Source organism: Haliotis rufescens, unplaced genomic scaffold (genome assembly GCF_023055435.1).
Source record: "Haliotis rufescens isolate VD_foot unplaced genomic scaffold, xgHalRufe1.0.p SCAF_53, whole genome shotgun sequence".
Lineage (NCBI taxonomy): Eukaryota > Metazoa > Mollusca > Gastropoda > Lepetellida > Haliotidae > Haliotis > Haliotis rufescens.
The window spans coordinates 236,817-261,897 of record NW_025964257.1 but is presented as its reverse complement, the minus strand read 5'-3'; the positions used below and the strand labels follow the sequence as shown (position 1 = coordinate 261,897).

Sequence of the window (25,081 nt, the reverse complement as noted above, 5' to 3'; positions counted from 1 at the left end):
AGTGAAAAAGGAATATTCTGACAACAAACGCAAACAATATTTTCACAGAGACTTGTCCACTGCATACAGTTGCTCAAACCTCTCCATCAGGGACCATATAGAGCAACACTCAAACATCCAGATCCAGTGGACCAGCATCACCGTTTTGGCCTTCTAGCTTAATAACCTCCTCATCATGAAATGGCATCAACATTCAAACTACGCATCAACTGACATCATGGTTACTTCATCCCTGTCATCATCCTGTAACTACAACAGCATTTGGAATCCACATATTCATCAGGCATCCCTACAGATTACAATTAAGATTCTGTTGGGAAGTGACACTGTTGATGTCGAAGACGTCATCTATTGCTACATGTGCCATTCGTTATCCTGTTTGCTGATTTGGTTACACCCTGTAAGATGTGTGTTGCTAGACCGCTGCTCAAGTGCTTATCACTTAGGTGTGTACCCAAATGTCAACAAGAGGCATTTACTTCTTGTTTGTTACCCTTGCTTCTCAATTCCGCTTCCAGATATGTACAGCCTAAACTTAGGATTTCTTCTAACTGAGGGGGAACCCACATTGTGACGGGATGATACATATTGCTTGATATGTGTAAAGTTATGTGATCAACATTATTCTCATGTAATAAATTCAAATATTAGACATAAAAATGTCAAAAGGTACCAGTGAATCCACCAGTAAATGTGGTACAAGGCAGATTTTATAATGTCTTAATTTTTCAAAATATCGGCGCCTTAGCTGGCAACTTTAATTTTTATTTCTAATCAGTCTTTGCAAGGAAAACAGCTTCTTATTGTGTGTAAATAAGAAACTCAGCCTCCATCTGCTTGAACAAAAATAACTCAGCCCCAATCTCGACCGTAATATGGCCATCAACATCAGTACAGAGTATTTCGTGGGCAAAGCCATAATCTTTGACAGAGAGACATCACCATGACAGACAATATGTCTGTAACCCTTATTCAATAAAAATCATTTCCCATCTTCCATTTCAAGAGGCCACTATCAGTGTTTCGTAGAATCCTACTCATGATTCATCATGGATCAAGAAACCTCAACAACTCAAAATTATGTCATCTATGATCAGACGCACTCTCAGAGGTTATTATCTTTTTGAAAATAATCAGTATCAAAATCATATTATGAAAATAATCAGTATCACAATCACATAATTGAAGAAAAAAGAAATTAAAATATGTAAATAATGACATATACTTATTATAATATAGTCATATATTTTATGTGTGTGTGTGTGTGAAAGATTTGGTAGCGTTACTTTGGTCAAGGATATGTATGTATGTTATGTCAATATTCTATATATTATTGCTGTATATATGTTGTATATATGCTTATAATGAACAACGGTTATAACGAACTAAAATTAGTGGTAACTTTGAGTTCGTTATACCCTTAGTTTACTAAATGTATGTATGCTTGTATGTATGTATGTCTGTGTATGTGCGCGCATGCGTGTGTGTGTGTGTCTGTATGTATTATGTACTTATGTATGTGTGTATGCGTGCGTACGTGCGTGAGTACGTGTGTGCGTGTGATTGTGTGTGTGTGTCCGTCCCCAAGCACGTGCAGGATGGCGGGCCCCTTCAAGGACACCCACCTGGACAACCTCCAAGTATCCCCAATAGGCCTGGTGCCCAAGAAGCAGCCAGGCTTTGGTCAGCATCTGGGTAAGCATGCGGAGGAATTCCGTTTAATTCACCATCTACCCCATCCCAGGGGTAAATCTATCAATGACTTCATAGACACAGAGGCCTGTTCCGTTGTGTATGCCAGATTTGATGAAGCTACTCATATGATTCAACAACTGGGAAAGGGAGCACTACTAGCAAAATTCGACATCCAGTCGGCCTTTAGAATTATACCAGTCCACCCATCCGATTTCGAGCTGCTAGGCATCAGATTCGAAGGTGAGTTCTATTTGGATAAATGCTTACCATTTGGCTGTTCCATATCTTGCGCTATATTTGAAACGTTTAGTACCTTCTTGGAATGGTGCATGCAATCACATCTTCCAACGTGTCAGATCATGCATTACCTGGATGACTTCCTAACCGGGGGCACAGCAGGCACCAGCCACTGCTCAGACAACCTCAACGGATGCGTGAATAGACTAGAACAGCTTGGGGTCCCTATTGCACACGACAAGATGGTGGGCCCCACGACTTAACTGACATTCTTAGGGCTGGAAATCGACACCAACGCAATGCAGATCAGAATCCCAGAGTCCAAGATCAAGGAGGCAACAAGGGAAATCCAAGACATCCTGTCAACAGGTAACATCAAGGTCACAAAAAGGGCCCTTCAGTCCCTCATAGGCAAGCTTAACTTTATGTGCAGGGCTATGCCAATGGAAAGGGCATTCAGCCGAAGGCTTATCGATCTGCTTAGCAAAGGTAAGCAACCATTTCACCACATTAGGATTACCAGCTGGGTCAAGGAAGACCTACAAATGTGGTTAACATTTCTTATGAGTTATTACGGCATTTCAGTGTTTCAGGACCAACTATGGGTAGACAGCGATTTCCTCCAGCTGTTTTCAGACACAGCAGGTGGTGCCGGCTTTTGGGCCTACATGCAGGGCAAATGGTTTAACAGCGCATGGCCAACCCAGTGGGTGACGGATGGAAATACACGGGACTTGACGCTCCTGGAGCTGTTCCCCGTCACACTGGCCATCCAACTTTTGGGCAAGCAACTTTCAAACAAAAAGGTCCTCTTTTACTGTGACAGCCAAGCCGTCGTAGCAATAATCAACAAACAGTCTACCAAGGCCCCCAGAGTGATGAGCCTACTCCGTCGCCTTATCCTGCAGTACCTCCGATATAATATTATGTTTAAGGCAAAGTATGTATGTTTCACTGCTAACACTATTGCCGATCCTCTCTAGAGGTTTCAGCTCAAACGCTTCCGAGAGGCAGCACCAGCCGCGGACCAAAACCCCATACCTATCCCGTGCAACATATGGCTGATCTGAGGCAGTAAGCCGGCAGACTCCTACAACAATCTCTGTCTACAAATACATGGGCCACTTACCAAACAGGCATCAATGCCTTGCACCAGTTCCGGTCCACAAACCAGCTACAAGAGGTGTGGCCAGTCCCGCTGGATCAGGTTGTAAACTTTTTCGCGTATCTGTCAGTCACTCACCACTCCCCTATATCAGCTTCCTGACACCAAGATCATCGTATCCTCAATGCTGCTTTGTGGCGGGGTTCTTGTGGGCTACACTGCTAGTAACAAATTAACTTGCTTCCAACTTAATACTCGTGCTTAAGGCTACCTGCTTTTCAGTGGGAACATTTCCGGGGATAGCTGCTTCTCAGTGGGAACCTGGTCTTTCCCGACTTTGCAGCCGGGGAATCCTTAATTAACATACGTTGGGGCAAACAATTGCCACGTATATGGGCCCGGCGGTGGAAGTCGTCATGTCCAGCAGTAGCTGACAGTTGGGTCCGCGGCGGTGTGTCGCACAATGGTTTTGCTAAAGGGGCCAGGCATTGGGATCTGCTTTGGCCGGCTACCTTGGGCTGGGCAGCGGTAGTCTGACTGAAGCCAGCAGCGGAAGCTGCTTTTGGCAGCGTGGTAGTTGCAAAGCAATGGTAGTTTTTAAATATGCTACCGTGGGGGCCGGACAGCGGTAGCAGTCTCAGGCCAGCAGCGCTAGCTGCGAATCTCCGTTGGCCAAGTTAGTGGCCATGGCAACGGTAGCATTTTGGTATACACAATTAGCAGCTTAGTAGCCAAGGTACCTGCACACCCTCGGCCATTTAACCCAATCTCATCTTCTGTTTTTATTATAGGCACGGGTATCCACGGCTCAGTGGCCCATGCCTTTCCTTGGCATATCGCGGGATAACTACATTTAGTACTAACTACTAAATCACTTTATCGCTCAAATATAAACCACTGGCTACTTACGTCCGTAACCCAATCAACCCTTGTAACTCAATCACCCACGGGTCACCACTCTCCACCGTGCCCGGGCAATAATCCCGCACAAGCATCATCCCGCCTTTGTTACAGCCCATCATTCGCGCACCGTCCCTCTTCAAGTACACACGTGTTTCGCTGTATCTAATCACTTTCCCACCCACCCACCCAGCTTGCCACTCCTTTTCTTTCCTTTTCAGTCGGATGTGTCCTCTTCACCTGGAATGCTAATCACTTCATTTCTTCAGCGTTCTGTTTTTTTCTTTTCTTTTTTTCTATTACAGGTACCAGCAGAGCAGATTGTATATATGTAAATAAACCTGTACATATGTAAAATAGGTTTTCAGGGCGCTTGTATATATGTACATACCTTTTAAACGATTCTGATATATGTAAATAAACATGACTTCTTAATAGCTGTATATATGTATATGTGCAAATACCTGTCTCAACAATAAACTATGTTGAGGTGTGCGGGGTTCTTGTGGGCTACACTGCTAGTAACAAATTAACTTCCTTCCAAATTAATACTCGTGCTTAATTAAGGCTACCTGCTTTTCAGCGGGAACCTTTCTGGGGTTACCTGCTACTCAGTGGGAACCTGGTCTTTCCCGACTTTTCAGCTGGGGAATCGTGAAATAACATACGTTGGGGCAAATAATTGCCACGTATATGGGCCCGGCGGCGGAAGTCGTCTTGTCAAGCGGTAGCTGACAGTTGGGTCCAAGGCAGTAGTCGCACAATGGTTTTGCTAATTGGGCCAGGCAGTGGGATCTGCTTTGGCTGGCTACCTTGGGCCGGGCAGTGGTAGTTTGACTGAGGCCAGCAGCGGTAGCTGCTTTTGGCAGCGTGGTAGTTGCCAAGCAATGGTAGTTTTTAAATATGCTACCGTGGGGGCCGGACAGCGGTAGCAGTCTCAGGCCAGCAGCGCTAGCTGCGAATCGCCGTTGGCCACGCTAGTGGCCATGGCAACGGTAGCATATTAGTATACACAATTAGCAGCTTAGTAGCCCACTAGTACCTGCACACCCTCGGCCATTTAACCCATTTAATCTCATCTTCTGGCTTTATTATAGGCACGGGCATCCACGGCTCAGTGGCCCATGCCTGTCCTTGGCATATTGCGGGATAAATGTTTGTATGCTTGTATGTATGTATGTCTGTGTATGTGCGCCCATGCGTGTGTGTGTGTCTGTATGTATTATGTACTTATGTATGTCTGTGTATGCGTGCGTACGTGCGTGAGTACGTGCGTGCACGTGCGTGTGATTGTGTGTGTGTGTCCGTCACCACGCACGTACGCACGCACGTATGAATGGATGCACACTCGAATCATAGTGACAATTTAAATGACGGAACTATGAAAAGCTATTTATCACAGACAGCACGGGAAATGATTAGTCCAATAAGGTGGAAAAAAAAATAGAAAAAAAAAATTATTCACATCTTCACTATGTCATATGTTAGAACAAGTCAACATATTGTAAAGCAGAAATGTTGTCAGCAGGTGTTTCTTGACTACAACCATCCCTCATTAACCGTTCTGTGACATGTGAGTACTGAAAGTGTGTTCATTGTGGCTTCTGTGGAAAGTGCAGATTGTGTGTTAGTTCTGAACCAGCCACACCATAACATTTAAGATTTAGTCTCAGGTGATATTCAAAGTGGAAAATGACAAAATTCCCAAGAAATAAGCTGCTACCTTTCCAGCCTTTAAGAGAGGAAACATGCATTTAATGAGATATTTACTGAACCAAACCAATGCATTTAGTGAGATTGATACTGGACCGAACTAAAACATTTAGAATGTTACTAGTCTCAATTAATGCATTTAGTGGGATTGTTACTGGCCGATATATATATATATATATAAGCCTCTCGCTAGTCAGTCATTCGACACTGGTTCGCAGTTGGGAGTAGATGTAACAATGCCACTAAATGTATTAGTTTAATCAAGTTTAATCTTACTTAATGCCTTACTTCGGCCCAGTATATATTCTACTCCCAACCACGAACTAGTGTCGAATTACTCACTAGCGAGAGAGGCTGGTCGACATTTAAATATTGCGTAATAGATACAGCCGGTGATTCAACAAGAGGCTTTTGTACATCGTATACGACGAGAGGTCGTGGGAACTGCCTGCAATTGTTCACCGTGGGCTACATTCCACCAGCCAAACCTGACTGTACTTAACACTTCTATCTACCATTGTTGTCGACACACACTTCATTGTTAATGCAATACAATTGCAGTGATTTTTCTATTTCATGTCATAGTTTTTATAAAATTCATGGCGTCGGCTACAATTTGTATTAAAGGGAGACTACATTGTGTACATGTCGTCGTCTACAAGGTGTGTTGAAGGGGGACTACATCGTGTACATGGCATCGTCTACAAGGTGTGTTGAAGGGGGACTACACCATGCACATGTCGTCGTCTACAATGTGTTGACATTCTTAGCAACACTCAATCAGTGAGTGAATGTTGTTGTACGCTAGAGACAGCAATGTTCCATGTGTGTCACAGTGGCCTGTACATAATCGCATCTGGGCCAGAACAGCATGTGGCTGATAGCATGAGCAACGAATCACGCCGTCGGGTTACGACGACAGTCAGCCAGATGACCACCCGATCCTCATTTTGCTCTAAGGGCAATTATGGGATGAAGCAGAACCTGCTCTGCCCCGATTCCCGATGGGTTTGAAATAAACTGTGATTACCTTACAACACATTCTACATGAAACGATCCTCCGGGATACACGAACTCATCACTTATTCTGCCTTCATAGACAGCTGGGTATACCTAGTGTCCGGTGACTTCCCTTCAGCGGGATAGCAGCCATGGAACCATGTCCTGTGTAATGTATACACAGTGAAGACATAAAATTGGGCATCATCAATATTTTGGAGATTTTTTTTATTTTTGCAGTGAAGACTGGGTTTCTTTGAATGTGTACGGTACAAAAAAACTTTTTAAGGATCCTCACTTTATTGTTCAGTATATTTTGTCCTATCACTCAAATCAGGTTTCTCTTGAAATACAAGGAAAAGTACAAGCACACATATAATGGGTAGGCTTCTCGGCAGGCTAAAGCCAACGGATTAAAACGATATCTGCTGGCGTCATATGAGAATAGAGATGCAAATATCAAAAGGTCAAGTAGGGACTACTTTCACTGTTTGCAAACAAACATGGCGTCACCCTTGTCATTCGGCGATCGAGTCAGAATTAACCATTGGGAATCTGGAGAATTTACTTGGATAATTGCTTTCATTATCAAAAGAACGGTCTAATATATTGAAAATCAGTGTCTAACTGTGTCGTAGCTAAGGCATTTTACAAGTTTGTCAACTTTGGCGACATTAATTGCGAAACAAGTTTGCGAGGGCACTAGCAGGGAGTCTAGCGGGATCAGTAGCCATATCTGTACTCGTAGACCTCTGTGGCTTGGTGCCTTTTTCACCAATGAAATGAGTTGGATTTGGCCGAAATTTGTTTGAATTACATAAAGAAGCGTGTCCTCGGCACTTTATCATAGTTATTAAAAAGAAGCAGTGTATCAACTCCTATAGAGTGTAAGCCTCAAACCCCGATACACTCTAATTTCAAAGTTTAAGTTTAAATGCAGCACACACCAAGAGCTGTTTACAATACCTGTAATACGTAAAGAACATTGTTATTAAAGGCAGATTATTATCATAACGAAGCTGAGGTCGTGTTAATGGGATGCTGAGGCAGTTGAGGTTCAAGATGGGCAAATAGTTACCCAGCATGCACTTTGTTTTAAACCCCTACAGTCCGAGTTGTCTGTGTAAGCGATGAGGTTTGTTTTCACTGTGTGTGTCACTATATATTTTAGAAATGCCCCCAGCTTTACATGAATGGGATTTTGAAATATCAACGATCCATGTTTGTCCAAGCGAAATATGTTCAGAAAACTCTCGACTTATACAGATCTGTTTTTAATTGTCTATTGAAGTTAGAAACACAACCCATGCGAAACTGAACACACAGGTCGAGTGAAGATCATATTACACTATGAAGCAACCGGGTGCATCATGTCAACGTGACATCACTTATCCCTCGCAGCTCACAATTCATCATTCTCGGAGAATGCTTGCTTCGTGGACTTGTAAATAGAACGAAAAGTAGGTATCGGATAACCTTGATCACATGACGTGACGCACCCCTTTCCTCACGATTCATTTCTTCATCGTTCTGCGAAGTTAGGAGGGCTGTTGCGTATACAGCTAAAATGTACCAAAACCCGTGCGTCAGTCTTTCAGGTAAGCGTTACTTATACTCGATAAGTAGTTACAAGTTGTATTTTGAGGGGCAGCGGGAGATCAATGTTGTGATTGGTTATCGTAGACTGGGTCTACCAACATATGGTAGCCTGGCTTGTTTCTCAATTCGACACGCCTAGTTGAGCTGGCAATTGCGTTGTGTACACTGGACAAAATATCATCCATTCCAAAAAATCCAAAACTTGGAAATACCACCATTCCAATTGGAAATATGAACATTCCAATATTTGGCAAGGTCATATTTCCAAGCTTGGATTTGTTTGGATTTGTTTGGAAATGTTTGGATACAACATATCATAATCATATCTGTTAAACGTTGTACAACTTTTGACCTTATGTGAGATTAGTAATGACATGAAAGTAAATAATTAAGAGTATTTTGGCACTATGTACCACAAAAAGACCAAATCATGAGCAAATGTCACTCAAATAATTTCTGTCATTTAAAGTGGCTACTCTTTATATTTAATTTCTTATCTTCCTTGTCTATAATCATATGACATTGACTATGAACTTTGAACAATTAAACAAATATTTTGTTTTCCCATACCGACTTACAGTTGTCGTAGAACAAAGACCGTTTAGAGTATATAGAGGGCCTCATTATTATAATTTGAACTAATATACACATGTACATAATAGTACTAGGTATAAATGAATTTTGATAAGTGTTCGTACAAGAATATGAACTTCGAATTATCTCGGAATTATGCGAAACACAAAGGGCTGGAAATTTTATAATTGTTCTGGAACTATCTGACGGTAATTCAAAACAGGGAACAAGATTTCGTCAAATGAATCATTAAGCCAGGAATGCAACGATTTAAATGCTGACAAAATGAATAAACATATCTGGAACAGAGTAGACTGTTCATGCGGACAATAATATGCTACGTCTATTGCTAATGAAGTTTATCACTCCATGTTATAGCATTTGTTTCATATAAAAGATAGAAGCCAAATAAATGGGACAACTAGTTGTTATGAATTAGCTTTACCTCTGTGACATATCACGCAACTAAATGTGAATATGTTTATCAAATAATAAATGACAGTAATTAACCTAGTGTCCTTATTTATACACAATTTAATTATGTATTGGGGTACAATATATAATACACATATACACAGAATGATTTCTTATTTTGTCAATTTAATCATAACCGAAATCATACAAATGAAAATGTGAAAGTAGTGACTAACTTTATGATTAAGGGTATATAGACTCAATTGTATTTATTAATCCTAATAGTATAACAATAAACCCTGTGTATATACTGAGCATATTTAAATACATCCGGATCTTCGACCGCAGCCATATAATCAATCAAGGAAAGTATATTAGATTGAATTACAAATGTGCTATCACTTAAACAAAATTTTCCGTTATCCACTAAACATAAACCTGGGAGAAATAAAGTTCTGTTCTGTTCTGAAGACGCCGTCATGATTAGTTGCCGCCAGTCTAGACTGTCCAATCAACGTGAATATACAAACCGTGATGTTACTTGACCAGTTGATGACACCTGTCAAACTCAAAGTGCCCCTGGTCCTCCACCCACCATGTGTTATACTTCAGCGCACTTGATTGTTTAATTTGCAGTTATATCACTGTTAGGCTGAGAGATGAGAGAATACATTTTGTTGTTTTTGTTAACGATCGTTTCCATTTTCAACGTGGTAACCTTATAAGTGAATCACTTTTTTATCATGATGAAATGAAACATATTAAAATAATCAGAGGGACTGACGATCGCATTTTTCGCATAAATGTCATGCTCGCAATAATTTCATGATTTACTGAAGATAGATTTGAACATTTCTGAGCAACGATCATGTTTGGGTAAAGGAAGTAATCTTGTCTCCGCTTGCAATTGGATTAAGTTCCGAGATCGCAGCTTGACTGTTCGGTACGGCCAAAAGGCGGCATCCATGTTGTTCACGCTCCGCTGATCACGGGGCCTCATTTGTCTGTATTCTGCTTATGAGCCGGGATGCGCATGAAACACGGGTGTCAAAACGAATATATTTACCAATTATACGTACGGTCAATTAGCCAGTCCAAGAGACAATACCCTGGTTCTACCACCTTTAGGTGTAATTACGTCGCATGCCCCTGGTTCACGGTTCGTCTGATCTCCCGTAAAAACACACGATGTTTATTTACCTGGAGCCTCCGACAGCGCCGACTTCCGGTGTACATGTACGTACATGGCAATGAATGGTTTGACAGTTGTTTGACGGAATCAATCAATAATTATTGACACGGTGATGTAATTAAAATCTGTCACTATTCACAACTCCTATTTATATTTTTCTATTGTTCAGCTGTATTTTCGACCAGTTTTATATGTATAAATATCTTCTCTTGTATTTATAAACCAAACCTAAAAACATTATATAAGAACAATTGTGTTTTTAAACCGTAAGGTTTCTATTAAAACAACCATGCAAGTAAGATTTCAGACGTAATATTACTTTAGTCACTCCACAGATTACACATCTTATACGCTGCAAACCCAGCGAATGTAATGCTACTACGTCACAGCTGACTCGGTAATTAAGGGCTGGAATGTTTTTGTGAAGGCAGTTAGAGCAGACGAATTCCCCCCTCGCTGTATAATGATGGTGGCTAACCATATATGTGTATTTTTCGTGTTTTTGGCTTGATTTGATTGTCCTTTGGTGAAAACAAATGTTCAATTGTGAAAGCAAACCCTTTTCCCCTGAACGTTAAAAGACAGCTGACTTTGTTTATGTCTGAAATATCAACGTTGGAGTCGTTTATATATTCGGAAATCCATATTATGGTTAATATTTATAATATAATATGGACAATGGTAAAATTCATTATCACAGTTTAAGTGCTATTCACAAATGTATGTAAATCTACTTCGTGATGAATGAAGCATGGCAATAAATGTATGCATCTGATTCTTCATTTGTTCTGTATTCTTTGACGAGAATGAGTTTCGTTAATGATGATCACTCTCACAGATTTTTTGATAAGAGGATATGACTTTAACTGGAGAATAGTTATGCAAAATATATATATAAGTATAGGCGATCTGTGCACATGTAGTGAAACTGATACCTCATTGATTTGCTAATCGGGACTTGGAAATCATAGTCTGTCATTACATTGATTTTAAAATATATGGTTTTGACTGTAGTACGTCCTGACATCATAATATTATGTTGTAAACAACTGTTCTTATCTTATGTTAAGTAAAAAAATTATTGATAACTTCCTGAATTCCAATTGTTCAATGAACAGAATTATTCACACCTCTGGCGTGAGACAACAATAAATTAGATGTTACCAAAGATTGTCCATTTTATGATCTTAGGCACATGTCGGCGCACTTACATGTGAGCCGTCTAGACGACTGTCTGTTTTGTAATTAAATGCCAGCTGCCATCTAGCCGAATACTTAATCTTGAGACCTATTAGTTGTCTCAGCACTACACAATCAGCAATCTAAAAAGCAACAAAAAATCCTCATCCTAACCGACTCCCTCAGTGGACTACAGGCCCTCAAAAATAAAAACTCTAAAAACCACCCCAAACTAATAAATCAAATATTCAATAGCTCAAACAACTTAACTAGGGCAGGTAAACAAATAGAGTTCATTTGGACCCCCGCCCACGTAGGAATCTTTGGAAATGAAAAGGCAGATAAAGCAGCAATATTATCCCTTAAACTCCCAGAAATAAGCTTAAACTTACCCAGCTCAAAATCAGAAATCAAAAGTCTTACTAAACAAAAAATCAACAAAAAATGGCCAAATATATACCAAAACTTAAATAGCCAAGTCAGGAAAGTACTCAAAAAAACCTAAATAAACCAAAAATACTACACCCATCCAAAAAAATCGACAGAATAATTACTAAACTACAAACAATCCACACCAAACTAAATAATCACCGTAAAATAGCTAATCTACAGACAACAGGAAACTGCCCACATTGCAAACACGTACTCATTCACTGCACACACTACCAAACACACCAAACAACACTACAGACCACCCTAAATCTTAAAACCGGACTTACACTAGAATCAATCCTAAATCCACAAAATAAATTAGAAAAATGCAAAGCCTTAGGTTTATACCTAATTAAAACAGGACTAATTAGTCGCATTTAAACCCCAAATAAAATAATAAAACCAAAACTACCTTATCTAACAACCACCCAACAGCTCCCTTAGTTCGTCCCCCACCCACTCTTGGCATTCTTTCCAAATCTCAAAATTACTATATAAGCAACCCCTAAAGCCCCCCCTCCTGGGTTGCACAAACTTACTTTTCCCCTTTTTGGAAACACATTAAATGGCCTGGCCGGGACCGTGTGCGACATACGCTTGCAGTCGGAAAGTGCACCTTAAATCTCCAATATAAGAAAGAAAGTAAGTGTCTTTTTGAGTCAAGTGCGGGTCTCTCTCTCACGTTAGGGAGAATGCGACTGTAAAAGCCCCTCGCTAGACAGACAAGTAGTGAATGTTTGAGATAAATTTATTATTTATTATATATAGTTTAAACTCAATAAATAATTCACAGTCTTTTTATTGTTCAAATTACTGATAAAACATATTTTAACTTGTTCCTTCTAACCATATTTCCAAACCATTCCAAACCATTCCAAGTCATTCCAAACATTTCCTGTGTTGGAAATATGTCTGGAAATGTTGCCATTCCTATTTTGGATTTTCTGGAAAGATCGATCCTTCCAAGCTTCGGAAAGTTTGGAATGAGCGATCTTTCAAAAGCATTCCAACGTTCATTCCAAATTGGAATGGACGCTATTTGGTCTTGTGGTATGCAACTGGTGTAGTTCGATATCGAGGCCAAAACTAAACGAATAAATAATATATAAATAATTGAATTAAAGGTAAATGTTAACCTTGTCATTATTAGCGTACCTACAATGTGTGACTGTTTCGGTAAGAATTATCATGTTATTGTTCAATATCAAATATGCAACTATTTTCACTTTTATTTATTTTTCTCTTAGGTATGAACTATACAGTGTTTTTCCACTACACGGATGAGTATGGGAAAAACGCTATTGTGCAAAGTATGTGTATCAAGGCAAGTCGCCGTAATCCAAAGGGTAGGGATGTCCTCTTCGGTGAAGGTAAGTTAGTAAGCAATGTTTTGAAGGAATGTTTTCTATGAATATATACTACTCAAAAGAAGTGAAGGATCACCCGATTCTTTCTTATTGGTAATGTTAATCTGTCATGGCATAAGAGATTAACTATTCTAATATGAAAGAATCAGGTGATCCTTAACTTCTTTTGAGAAGTATATCATGTTCTTGATGAAAGGCGACACATTTGTTGAGACTGACTATTATATTACAAGTTATCGTATATTCACAGACACCTCCATAGATATGTGAATTAAATCATTGATTCTCTCTACTTGACTCAGGCAAATGGTGACATATGCTTACTTAAGGTTAGCTGATTAACTACACCAGACCCCCGTGAAGATCCGGGTTAGAATTAGTCTTCAGCATGCCATGCTTGTCGTAAGAGGCGACTATCGGGAAAGGGTGGTCAGGCTCACTGACTTGGTTGATGTATGTCATCGTATCCCAATTGCGTAGATTGGTGCTCATGATGTCCATCACTAGATTATCAGGTCCAGATTAGAATGATTTACATCCGCCGACGTACAGCTTGAATATTGATGAATGTTGTGTTAAACAACAAGTAAACAAACAGTATCTATTTCTCTCTACCAAAGTTGTATATATTGCATCGTAGGAGTATATGGGACGACCATGGACCCAGACCTCTTCTCAAAACAAGAGTTGGCCAAGAACAATTACGACACCCGTGCCGGATTCTGGGAGAACCTGATGGATATCGGGAGGGTAGATTATGCCATCAAGATCCTCCTCCCAATATCGAGTTTGAAGCTTGTGAAACACAAAACACGTGACATACTCATCCATAAAGGGGACATCGATCTTCGCAAGTACAGATTTACGGTTATTAAAGTACGGGACGAGGACAGCGAGGACAGCGAGGAAAGCGACTGGCTCCCGTAAAAACGCTTCCATTCGCTGTGGAAGAATGTCATAAATCTGTTGTCTGAATCTTTAACATTTGATCAATAGGTTTCAATTTGTAAGAAAGGGATCTCTGTTGTTGTTTTCAAATATAAGGCTGTATAGTAAATAAAGTGACTAAACCAATTCTGTATTAGAATTTGTATTTAGTGTTTAAAATATATTTTGTTTTACTTAAAGAAACTATTTATCACAAACAAGACAAAAAGCAAACAGAAAGTGTTATCGATGTCTTCGTAATCGTGTAGGATTTTAAAGCCGCTCTCTCATCTGAGTAAAAATGATGGAATGAGTGAAAGGTTTGAACTGAGTGAGTGAATGCCGTTTTGCGCCGCACTCAAACAATATTCATGTTACCACATGACGGCACGTACATAGCCTGGGACAGACATACTAGTGGTTGACAGCATGACCACGCCGTCGCAGCACGATGACCCTAAATAAACAAGGTCACCATTCTTCTTCAGTCGACTGTCACAAGGGACCCTGCTAGAGGCTTCAGGGGTGGATGTACATCCTACTACTATCATACAACTATAAAAATATTCATTTGCAGTTTTAGCATTATGAACCGTCACATCTCAATGAGATAATAAAAATAGTGTCTGGTCGATCGTGGGTATATATTGAGGCACTGCATATCCGAGATCCACGTATACACGAGGATGCTGACGGAATTCTAAAGTGAATGTTTGCAAGTGTTATGTGTCGACTTCCAAATTGAAACATTATGTTAACCCAGAAATATGTACGTAAAATAACTTGTACACAATTAACAGAATTGATTGGTTTCACAAATCAACACAAATTACTGCACAGCAATTACAATGGCAGTAGAACACAATAGAGTGGTAGTACAATATTCAATGGCAATACATAATATCATGGCAGTGGTCAGTATCAAATACAAAAATACTGTGGTGATAGCAAAAGTCAGTAATAATAGTATAGTCACGAAGCAGTGATGAGGTCAAGCATTTGATGTGGTCCTGACAGTGAATACGGGGTGATCTTCACACGAAAGCTGGTCTTGGTTTATTTAGGAGATAAACCTACCATGTTTTGAAATTTGATGTAGTCCCACTGTAGAATAGAAACCTCTTTGTTATAATTTTGAACCTCTCGCGAGTGTCAAAATTATAATAAAGAGGTATCTATTCTACAGTCGGACTACATCAAATTTCAAAACACAGTAGGTTTATCTCCATTCTACCATGACGGCAACAAGGCTTGAAAACAGCGCTCTCTTGCAATGCTTAATAACACAGGTGCACAGGTCCGCGATCTTAGAACATTCCGAAAAGTGGTCACAGGTAGTTATATATGTAACAAATATTACTTAAGTTCAAGATTAAAAAACACCAAAGTCGTGAGTAGTTCATAATAAGTGTTCAAAACATATAGTTTTTCAAACGAAGTTGACAAATAACACTCCTAACTTAATCCAAAGAGAGATGTTTTAATTTCTATCAAACTGTTGCACACTGTTGAACACTGTGGACTGGCTGTCGTTTCTCGGAAATTTGTGAGAGAGGTCATTTCTTGGAAATCGAACATGCCATCATTTCTATTGTAGGGGTGACGGGTAATAGAAAAAGGTTTTAAAATGCTGTTGTAGTAGGCCATACTTCAAGCCAGGTACATGTACGATGCACACTGGCTCTGGATCACTGGGGATACGTTTCCGTTTAGGTTGAGATGTCAAAGCTGTCTTCGAGTTGTTCCTGGTTGTATAAGATGTTGGTTTCAGTCACAACAGTTCAACCTCAAAAGACACATAATCATGGTGATGACATTGTTACAAGGTTGGACATTTCCATATATATTAACTTGGGTATTCTGTAAGAGAATCTTAAGTATGTAATTGGAATATAATTTATTTCTGAGAATGCATGGTCCCTGTTCATTTCAAGCCATTCATATACGATTTGGATGATTCGCATTTGGACATTTTCTGTAAATTGGAAACTTAGGTAGCTAAGTGATGTATGAATTAATTGTTAGTAAGTGAATTCGTCTTTTACCTTCGGTGGTGCCCCCTGCAAGTTCACCTTAACTAGTACCTGTACTAAAACATCTGAAACTCAACTTGAAATGGCAAAATTTGTCAAAAATATCAAGCCTGCGTCCAAGAAATTGATTTGTATATTTACTGAAATAAATAACATTTACATTATGATCAGTTTTGTTGCACAGCTTTATAGTTGCCATCTTGAATATGTTACACATAGGTCCATTTCATTCAAAGTTCTGAAATCAACTCGAGCATTATACTGTGTACCTCTTATGTGCATAAAAAAGTGAGTGATATCAGAGTTGTCAAGAGGTATTCTATATGATTGTCCAAAAGTAGATCAATAATCAGCCTACATCAAATTATGGTGTTTATATATGGTTTCCTATGGTATATAACACATCAAGGTCGGTGAATAACACCGAAGATGACAAGCCAAATCCTGAGCATACATCCAAGCGTTGTTCCGATGTAGCTAAGCCGAGAATGCAATATTAGGTATCCTACTCTGACATTATAAGAGTAAATTTGTTCCAAATTGTGCAAAAGATTTTCACCTGGTAACATCACATGTTAAGTAAGTACTTCAAGAGATGTACTGGAACACGTGTTAGACGATTATAGTGGAAACAGGCACACGTACCTAGAACATATACCGGATTAAAGGTTTCTGCGAGAAAAAAATAGTTTTGTCGGGATATATGACGTTCGATTTGCCATTGGTTAGTCCATATTCACTCAATACCAATTATTGATACCTCATTTGAGAGGTATTTATATATGGATTCCAGTGGTATATCACACTTGAAGATCAGTGGATCACTGGTGAGATGACAACCCAAAACGTAATCATACCCCCAAGTGATATACGGCAAAACCGGGCGAAAACGCGATATAGGGTACCCTACTTTGAAAGGCTGCAACAACAAGTTCGGCCCAACTTTTTTCTTGTTAACATTCAAAATCATGTTTAGTATGTTTAAGTGGGGTTTGGATGTGGTGGGGGGAGGAGGGGGGGTGCTCGTGGGTCATACCTAGCCCACGGCCTATATTATATATATGGTAACATGCACGTGCATACGCAGATGATACTCGTTTAAAAAAGTTGTATCAACTCAGAATTATCTAAACATTTGGCATAACGCCACACAGTAGGTGTATACTAACCAAATAAAAAAATCACGAAACTGAAATGTTGGGAAAATATTTACCAATTATTGATATAAACTGACGTCCAAAAGAAACTTTACCAGAGTTTGAAATCACTCCAACTCAAAAACAACAAAACATACATGCATGAAGTAAAGTGTATTGAGAAGATCAATATATCAACATAATCAACACTGAAAATGACAATCATACCGCGACCGAGAATGACGTCAGAGCCCCCCATAGTTGGGTGTGGTACAAAACTCGAGCTTTCAGAATCATGGACAATAGTCAGAGTACATAAACAATCGCTCACGTTCAACAACAAGCCATTAGTAGCGTGTGTGACTACCAAATGCCTCAATACACGCAAAAACTCTTCGACGCAAAGAAAAAAGTCAGTCGTCTGATGAGGTCACGTGGGATTTGACGCAGGCCACGACAGGACGTTGACGTTGTTGGCTGCGAGGAAGTTATAGTGATAATTCTGGCTGTATGGGCTCTAGCGTTGTCATGCTGATAAATGACACCACGTGGCTGCTGTTGGAGAAATGGTAGGACAACTGGACGAAGAATGTTATCCATGTACCGCTGAGCTGTCAAGTTTCCGTCAACGATGACCAGCGGTGTCCTCTCCTGCCCACAGATCCCTCCCCACACCATGACACTCCCTCCACCATATGGTCCGACCTCCTGCACGCAACACGCCGCCGTTCGTTCACCCCTTCGGCGGTAAACACGTTGTCTTCCATCAGCCCTAAACATACAGAATCGACTTTCGTCAGTGAAGACAACCCTCTGCCAGTCACGTCGTCGCCAACGTCGTACAGTCTGGGCCCATCTCAATCGCAGACGACGATGTTGCGCTGTCAATAGCTGTCCTCTGTATGGTCTTAAAGCCCTGATTCCATGAGCCCTGAGTTTCCTGGCCACTGTCTGTCGACTAACCCTGTGACCTAAACCATTTGTCGCCGATGACGTCACTGTCAGGAAGAGATTTCACATGTACCGGTCATCATGGGGCGTGGTCACCCTGGGTCTGCCTGTTCTTGGTCTGTCAGCGGTCCGCCCTGCCTGTCTGTAACGTTGCATCAAGTTGGTAACAGCAACACGGGAGCAACCGAAGGTTCGTGCAATATGGGCTTGGGTGGCTCCCATCTGTACCATACCCAAGGCTCGTTCACGTTGTTCGACTGTAAGTCGTGGCATTTCTTTGGTGTTTTTTTATCACTGTGGATGTCTGACTTGCCGTTGCAATCGTTTTATACCTTTACCCGCGCGTGCATTTTCAGTTGTCCGTGGTGCACGTGTTTTTCACCTTTTCGCGTGTTATCTCGCAAACATGTAACAGACGATTAACATTTTCTGCAAACACTATTGTTGTATTTAAGTTATGTGTTTTCGATAGACTTCATCGGAAAAAAAATTATACTTTGTCTGAAATTTATATTTTGAGTTGGTTAAGTTTCTTTAGTTTAGTCAGTTTATATTTTTACAGTTTTCACTCGGTACAATGTATATGAATATTGTTCACAAACTAGTTGTGTCATAATATTTTGTGACATGATCCCCAATTAGTTGTGTCATACTTGAGATGCCCCATTGCTGATCTGCATGATTGTCCTATGGAGAGACCTTTAATACATAATAATGAAGAAATTTGTGTGTGTTCACATTCGCCATCCACTTGTTCACGAAGTGACGGTACACTTAGGTCATTGTTAGCTACGTGCAATTGTTCAGACTATCGACACCATAGCTATGAGCATCCTCCCTTAATTAGCTAATATCATTGTAGTGACAAAATGGCGCACACGACAGGGTCGGTTTCAAAAGCATAGATAATCTGCTTTACGTTTAAACATGGTCATTCATTTGTTACACTGTTTGATTGTAATGGACACTCCTAAAACGCGAAGAACGCATGACAGATTTCACGTCAGAAATAATTAAATTTTCGTTGTGTTCATGCAAATTCCTGCATTCTGATTAGCTGAATTGGTCACGTGTTATTGCATTCATTTCCCAATGAATGTAAAAAATTAAGCCACGCCCACCGCGGCGCACTACTTTTATTACCTCGGAAAGTCGGGGAATCCCAATATTACAGTCGAGGGAATTCCCTTTCTGCTCACGTGTATCGTCATGCACAGGACAATTTAGCGACTTTCATGCATATTCATTTTCCAAACAACCCTTTGAAACCGAAGGCCGAAAACGAATGAAGCAGCAAACGTGCAGGCTCTCTCGCCTATTAATTTCCCGCTCGTCACGCTTCAACTTTCATGTCTTCGGGTTTCATTTCTAACTAGCATTTCTCCAACTGTGTTTTACCGTAATCAGGGAAGTAATGTTTGAATCAGCAGTAAATGACCATGTTATTTGAAACAGCCGCCTTCTCTCGGTCGACATATTTTTTTCCGTTTCGTTACAGTCTGACTGTTGCAGTTCTTTTCGCCTCTTGCCTTAATTGACAGGTCTAATGAACATTGTTTTAATCCCACTTTCCGTTGATTGGCTACTGAATGTGTAGGCGTGTCAAGTTATGTGCATAAATTAAACGATCACCTGATTCATGTCACGCCACTGTATATATTCCTACGCCTGGAATGTTTATCAATGTCGTCATTTTTGTCTGTTTTGATATATGCAACTGTTTTGGGTTAAACTATTGTAGATGAAACATGTTTAACGTTGTCGAATTTAATTATAAGCATTGACTGTATATTTTGTTCGGTTCATTGAGGTATGAATCGAAAAACCGATGTGCACACTTTTGTAAGAATCCGCTACGCGGATTCATACAGTTTGCACATCGGTTTTTCGATTCATACCTCAATGAACCGAACAAAATACACAGTCAATCCTTAAATGTTACTCACCATAAGAGCTATATCTTTGTGGAGTCGATGGCCTAAAAGTATTGCCACCCGAGTATGTGCTGAAGAAACAACATGCCTTAAAACATGGGAGGTGCATGCAAGCTATAGTAATTACTGTGACCTTTTTCATAACTCAGGGACAGCCAATATTAGTTCATATAGTATTTCGACCCGTGAAGATTCCGGGGTAGAATAGGTCTTCAGCAACCCATGCTTGCCTAGAAAGGCGACTATGCTTGTCGTAAAAGGCGACTGACGGGATCGGGAAGTAAGGCTGGCTGACTTGGTTGATGCATGTCATCGATCCAGATTGCGTGGATCGATGCTCATGATATGAATCACTGGATTGCCTGGTCCAGACTCGATTATTTACAGACCGCCGCCATATGGCTGGAATATTGCTGAGTGCGGCGTTAAACAACAAACAAACAAACAAACAAATCATATTGTAGTTCGGAGTTGTTTCCCTTTGCATATATACCTTGACTGACAGGCACGACGAACTTTGTTTCATGTTAATTTGCGTTGATCAGCGTGCAACTTTATGTAAAGGATTTAAGCAGTTACCCGATTAATGTCACTCCACAAATTATGCCATCATGTATGTGTTTTGTCTTATATGATTGTTTGTCATTAAAATACTGCTGAGAAAATATGTTTTGTTGTGATATTTCATTATAAGGATTGGTTGTGTACTTGTTGGCGGATTCACACTTTTTGGGCATTGGTTTTTTCGTATCATACCCCCAGCGAAGCCAAAAGAAATACACAGCCCTTAAATGTATGATGCCAAATTACATTTAATATAAACTACATGGTCGGATACTTAATTGTTCGTTGTATTCAGCTGGAGATATATGCACACAATCCATCCATACGTCGAGCTGTTTTCTTGTTGACGTTGACAGCCATTACGACATCCACGCTGACATTCCTGTTGACATCCACATTGACATCCATTTCGACATTCATGTCGACATCCACGTTGACATCTACGTTGGCATCCATTACGACATTCATGTTGACATCCACGTTGACATCCATGCTGACATCCACGTTGACATCCACGTTGGCATCCATTTCAACGTTCATGTTGACATCCACATTGACATCCATGCTGACTTCCACGTTGACATCCACGTCGGCATCCATTACGACATTCATGTTGTTGGCCACGTTGACATCTACGTTGACATCCGCGTCGACATCCACGTTGACATCCATTACGACATCCACGCTGACATTCCTGTTGACATCCACTCACACATCCATTGCGACATTCATGTTGACATACACGTTGACATCCATGCTGACATGTATGTTGACATCCACGTTGGCATCCATTACGACATTCATGTTGACATCCACGTTGACATCCATTAGGACATCCGCATTGACATCCATGCTGACATCTACGTTGGCATCCATTACGACATTCATGTTGACATCAACGTTGACATCCATGCTGACATCTATGTTGACATCCACGTTGGCATCCATTAAGACATTCATGTTGACATCCACGTTGACATCAACGTTGACATCCGCATTGACATCCATGCTGACATCCACGTCGGCATCCATTACGACAATCATGTTGATGGCCACGTTCACATCCACGTTGACATCCGCGTTGACATCCACATTAAGATCCATTACGACATCCACGCTGACATTCCTGTTGACATCTACATTGACATCCATTTCGAGATTCATGTTGACATCAACGTTGACATCCATTCTGACATCTATGTTGACATCCACGTTGGCATCCATGACGACATTCATGTTGACATCCACGTTCACATCCATTAAGACATCCGCATTGACATCCATGCTGACATCTACGTTGGCATCCATTACGACATTCATGTTGACATCAACGTTGACATCCATGCTGACATCTATGTTGACATCCACGTTGGCATCCACATTAACATCAATTACGACATTCATGTTGACATCCACGTTGGCATCCATTACGACATTCATGTTGACATCCACGTTGACATCCACATCGACATTCAAGTTGACATTTCCATACACTGCTTATATTCACTGATACACTGATCCAATATGGTATATGTTTCTCATTAATGTATAGTGTTAGTTTAACTAAGATATACAAAAAAGTAGCATATCGTCATAAAAACAGCTTCTCCTGAGCTTCGATTCATACACAGAACATTCTAACATCTCGATGAATATTGCCAATATTCAGACTTCCGGTTAGGAGGAACTATGTCCTCTCGTATACAGTTATAAGACAGACATAATGTCTTTCTGGAATGCTTTGACGTCATAAACGAATTGGATGACGTCATACGTTTCCGTGATACTTCAACCCCTTAGGTTACCAAAATGTTTAAAAAAAACTATATCCAAATCGTTCGATAAAATATTAATGAAAATTGATATGTAATGATTGTGATATCCATTTTGTTGATACGAATATTACGTTTTTTTCTCAAATCTGTGATTGAGAAATACAAATTCTAATCAAGAAATGATATGCAATGAAAGGCCCAGCGGATATGCCATAGCACAGTTTTACGAATACATTTTAGCTTCTTTCAGAGAGTCCATGTTATGTCTTTACTGTAAAAACAACAGGCATGTTAACCTTAAACAACACAAGCGATACAAGTCAATCAATAACAGTGTCAATGTTAAATCCTTGCTACCATAAAAAGTACATGTTACTTATCTGCAGGCCGATTCGGGAATGTTAATAAAATCGATATCTGACGTGGACGAATGTAGTTGTCAAATTGTAGATATTACTCCAGTGAATGTAGCGAGGTGATTGATTTTTAGTATTTGTAACCTTTAACGGTGTGGATACAAGTGAGAAATGAATACATTAAAAAAAATTCTCTCACTTAAGAGTCTCAATAACTAAAGCACATTAAAGTTATCAGTGAGTTATGCACAACAACTCTTCCAATCCCTGTTTCACGAGGATGCAGGTCAAAAGTTCCATGTCGAATATAAATTCTAATTTCTTCTTAATATATAATGGCCCTGAAACATTTTGTCGGAGGGATAACCTGCAGATCCCATTATTTGACCAGGGTACTTTCGACCCTGAAGTTGAGGGTAGCCCCAAGACGGGCATACAAACTGGGTAACCGACCTCCTGACACTGCCAAGCTTTCAGTCATGTAATTGATATTGATAACGTCGCAAATGTAAACAAAGGATTGTTGTGTTGCTTGGAATCGGGTGTCTTAGTATGATATAACAAGCGAATCAGATACATGTACAATCAAGTTTAAGCTTCACGTCGTGAGTAGCACTGAAGATAACCTGTATGGGTGTCGTGGGCTGAGGTGTATTCATGTCAATATGACCTACCTCCCGCGTACCCCGTAGTGGTGAAACGAGACCACACCTGGCTCCGTCTGTCCGACTTATAAAGTCAGTTGTTCTCGAAAACAGTTGTTTTACTGTTGCATATTTCAAAGGTTTTATGAAAGCTATAATGTAACGATTAGAGCTGTTGACATGTTTTGTTAATACCCCAAAAGGTTGATTGTGCTGGATCGAGATCCCATATACTGAAATAGTTCTTATGCTCCTTAGATGTATGTTGAATGAGAGTAACTCACGTTCGTAAAATTCGCGAATGAAATGTCCCAATAATGACGATCGATGCAACTCTACGTTATGAGGCAATATAGTGAAATACACATGTACGTATGATTCAGAGAGTTCGATGCCAGGACGCAAATGACGTTGTAACACACTAGTTTGCCAGGTCCGATACTGTAGGGCTTAGCTCGAAATCTTCAACGAAACTGACAATGATATTTTGTTTGCTCTAATATTTGTCAGAATTTTTCGCAATGCATTGACATACATTGTCTCTGTTTTTAGTTTCAAGCCTACATATAACAGTCATCCACAATTATAACGAATGGTGTGAACCCTCGCGAGTGATTCTTCCTTTCTCTAACATCTCTTTCCTTCGCGTCATACATCTGTATGTATACTAGCGTGAAAAAGTTCCTATACATCACTGACAACAACCGAAACAACACATAAACGCAAACAAAGAACTATTTTGCGACAGAACAATATACTTTTGAGAACAGTGTCAACACATGTCCTGTGTAAACGTCATCTGAGGATGAAAGGCGATCTTGGGCGGGGGTTGTTTCTCTTGGTCGTCCCGACTTTGGCCGATCACGTGTTGACCCATGCTGGTGAAACCGATCCCATAGCCTTGTGATGGTGCTGGGCGCTACATTTAAAAACCCTGGCTACAGCTGAACGGGATTTCCCTGCCTGCAAGCGGCCTTTAACGTTGTTGCTTTGCACTTCTGTCAATCTGAGCATGTTGTTGAACTATCACTGTTGCCAGGCAATCAGAAACCCTACGCTTTGATACCGTTCATAGAGCTCCTGCATGCGCAGTGCGTGCAGCTCTATGGCCCTGTTGTGAAAGCACTGGGTGCGTTTTTCCGAATCGTACGTTTTTCCCGATTAATGGTTTGCATGCCCTTGTTGTGATCATTTTGATCCGGGAAATTTGTCACTGACACTAATTTTGCTATTATGGCCATAAATATCCGTTTTGCGTTTTTTTTGGAAGAGTACATTCAGATTTAGACACAAATGTAATTACAGAACAGGTTGAACAATTGGTTCATATTGCAATGTACTTGTACTGCGGTGTTA

At 40.2% G+C, this 25,081-nt stretch overlaps 2 protein-coding genes across 2 annotated transcripts; one reads left to right on the top strand and one right to left on the bottom strand.

The window, feature by feature from the left end:
- Nucleotides 1-8,013: 8,013 nt before the first annotated feature.
- On the top strand, nucleotides 8,014-14,479 carry LOC124119544. The gene is made up of 3 exons (XM_048385107.1): nucleotides 8,014-8,247; nucleotides 13,286-13,408; nucleotides 14,046-14,479. Exons 1-3 carry the CDS (start codon nucleotides 8,217-8,219, stop codon nucleotides 14,330-14,332), a joined length of 441 nt encoding a protein of 146 aa, XP_048241064.1. The 5' UTR covers nucleotides 8,014-8,216; the 3' UTR covers nucleotides 14,333-14,479.
- Nucleotides 14,480-21,658: 7,179 nt separating this feature from the next.
- LOC125374160 (probable inactive 2-oxoglutarate-dependent dioxygenase AOP2) lies at nucleotides 21,659-22,378 on the bottom strand. Its single transcript, XM_048384989.1, has one exon. The coding sequence runs from the start codon at nucleotides 22,376-22,378 to the stop codon at nucleotides 21,659-21,661; it is 720 nt and encodes a 239-aa protein (XP_048240946.1).
- Between the last annotated feature and the right edge of the window lie 2,703 nt (nucleotides 22,379-25,081).